General features: G+C 40.4%; 1 protein-coding gene across 1 annotated transcript; it reads left to right on the forward strand.

Annotated features, from left to right (window-relative positions):
• Window positions 1–56: 56 nt before the first annotated feature.
• On the forward strand, window positions 57–1,489 carry LOC113684240 (uncharacterized). The gene has a single exon (XM_027201945.2). The coding sequence runs from the start codon at window positions 566–568 to the stop codon at window positions 1,094–1,096; it is 531 nt and encodes a 176-aa protein (XP_027057746.2). The 5' UTR covers window positions 57–565; the 3' UTR covers window positions 1,097–1,489.
• Window positions 1,490–2,179: the final 690 nt, after the last annotated feature.

Consider the following 2,179-nt stretch of genomic DNA (forward strand, 5'->3'; position numbering starts at 1 on the left):
ACGCAATCGTAAAAAGTTTGGTCTCTAGTCGGCTCTTGAATTCATGGCGCAGAGTCGAGACTAAGTTATACAACGTTAATTTTTAGGTACGGCTCCTGAAGCCAACAAGCCGTGAAAATGCTTGCATACTTCCTAAACTTGCACGCCAAGAAAAAATGAAATTTCTCACTTAATGCCTTAAAATACGAATAACCTTAGACCAGGCTCTCATTAAACCTCGGTCAAGTTCACACCTTCATGCAAATAACGTCATCAGTTGTTCACCCGCGATTTAGAGGCAGTCGTTAAAGATGGTTTCTATGGCAACAATGAACAACTTTAAGTTACAAATCACGTCAATACCATCTTCAAACAAAAGAAGAATGTACCAGTTCCCATTAGATTACCCAAAAGCTTTTCAAGGACGTACGCACGGAAAGCTTGGAGGTAACAGCAGTGTTGTGCACGCAAGGTAAAGGAATGTTAAAGTTTCAACAGAAATTCAAACGAGTTTATAACCTCAGGTCATCTCCTAACAAAATCATCACACCTCCATTGTCTAAAGAAACAAAAGAAAGAGTAATTTATGCAAGTTTGTTTGATGTCGATGTCTAGTAGCATGGCTCAGCAGAGCACACGTAAAAAGATCCCAGCCCGGGATAGCAAAACACAACAAGAAATTGACCGGCAGCACACGCTGTTAGCCGCAGATTTGGACAAGAGAGCTTTGAAAGGAAACGCAAAAGTGGAGGATTGGCGTCATTACAAAGAGTTCACGGGGTTGTCGAAGAAAGAGAAACGAGAACGATTCCAAATTCAGCAACAGCGCAAGGAAATTTTGGACGACTTGAAGAAAGTTCGACGAGGTTATACGGGACATTATGACGAATCGAAGTCCCCAATAGAAAATATTCAGAGTGCTTTAAAACAGCAGTGTTTAACACCGTTAAGAAGTTCAAGATTAGATGTTCCTCGTGCTTACCCAGTAAGAAAGACCAAATCGATGGAGCATATGCCCGTTGTAAAACCTAGATGTGTGTCGCAAAGGGGAAGTGAAATTCAGCAAAGACCCGAAAGTGTAGATTTGGTAGAGAAACCCACTCACAGTAACAAGTGAATTCGTAGGAGTATATGTAGATAAAGTACACCACGTAAAAGTAAGGAAGAACCGTGGTGCTGGACCAGACTGTATTTGAAACAACTTTAAGAACTTAAGATAAGAAACGCGGGACAGAAAGACAAGTTGACATTGAATCTGGTCAATGTGATGAAGACAACAATGCATACAACTTTAGTTAAACATAATGTTCAGTCCCAACTCATATACAGAGTTCGTAGGAAGTTTTTGCATGTGAAGTGCCAACAAATTAAATATCCGCCAATTCATGCAAAGAAGTGGAAAAAGGATCTCTAACTGTTTACCTTTTGTTTGACTATAGAAAGTGCTTGCAAATAACAAAAGTAAACTTATAATCTAATTGCCTTGGTAATAAAACTTGACTGACTGCTATTTGATGACAATTGCTTATTGTTAATGTACCAAATGAGGGCAGAATCCGAAGCGGCTTCTTACAGTAATTAAGAGTGTGCGCACAATGGTTTTTAGCGGAAAGAGTCTCACTTATGACACCAAGAAAGTTTTACCCAAAATTAGTTATTTACATACCGCGGGTTTCACGAATTCCATTGTGTGCTGTGCCCCCGAAAAGTAATTACACCATGACCACGATCGGACCATAATCATGATTAAAGGTCGAATTGTCAAAGCTATTTCTTCATTTGACAAGTCTAGGTCGAAGAGAGCAAGAAAATAAAACTGCTGAGCATAGATATTGCGAATGATACTAGGAAAATAAGGAGCATCTCCTCATTCAAGGGTCAGGGTCGACGCCATATTTTGAGCCTTACTTCCCTATGATAGTCCGGGAGGCCCCAGAAAATGTTAAGGCCATCAAGACGACCATGATCGTCTGGATAGAACGTACTAAATTTACGCTTCAAATATGGTTTCCGTATCGCAAAGGAATCCAGGAATTACTCGAGTAGATTTTGCAGGTCTCCTTCGCAGACCTGTGGGGCTGCAAGTGCGTCAGCGCAAATTTTCAAATTGTTGTTACTTCACTCTTGACATGGACACCGACAAGACGTAGTCATAATACAATCGAGTATACCTCTGCTGTAATTAACGATGTAACAGACG

Source organism: Pocillopora damicornis, chromosome 2 (assembly GCF_964200805.1).
Source record: "Pocillopora damicornis chromosome 2, jaPocDami1.2, whole genome shotgun sequence".
NCBI classification, from domain to species: Eukaryota; Metazoa; Cnidaria; class Anthozoa; order Scleractinia; family Pocilloporidae; genus Pocillopora; species Pocillopora damicornis.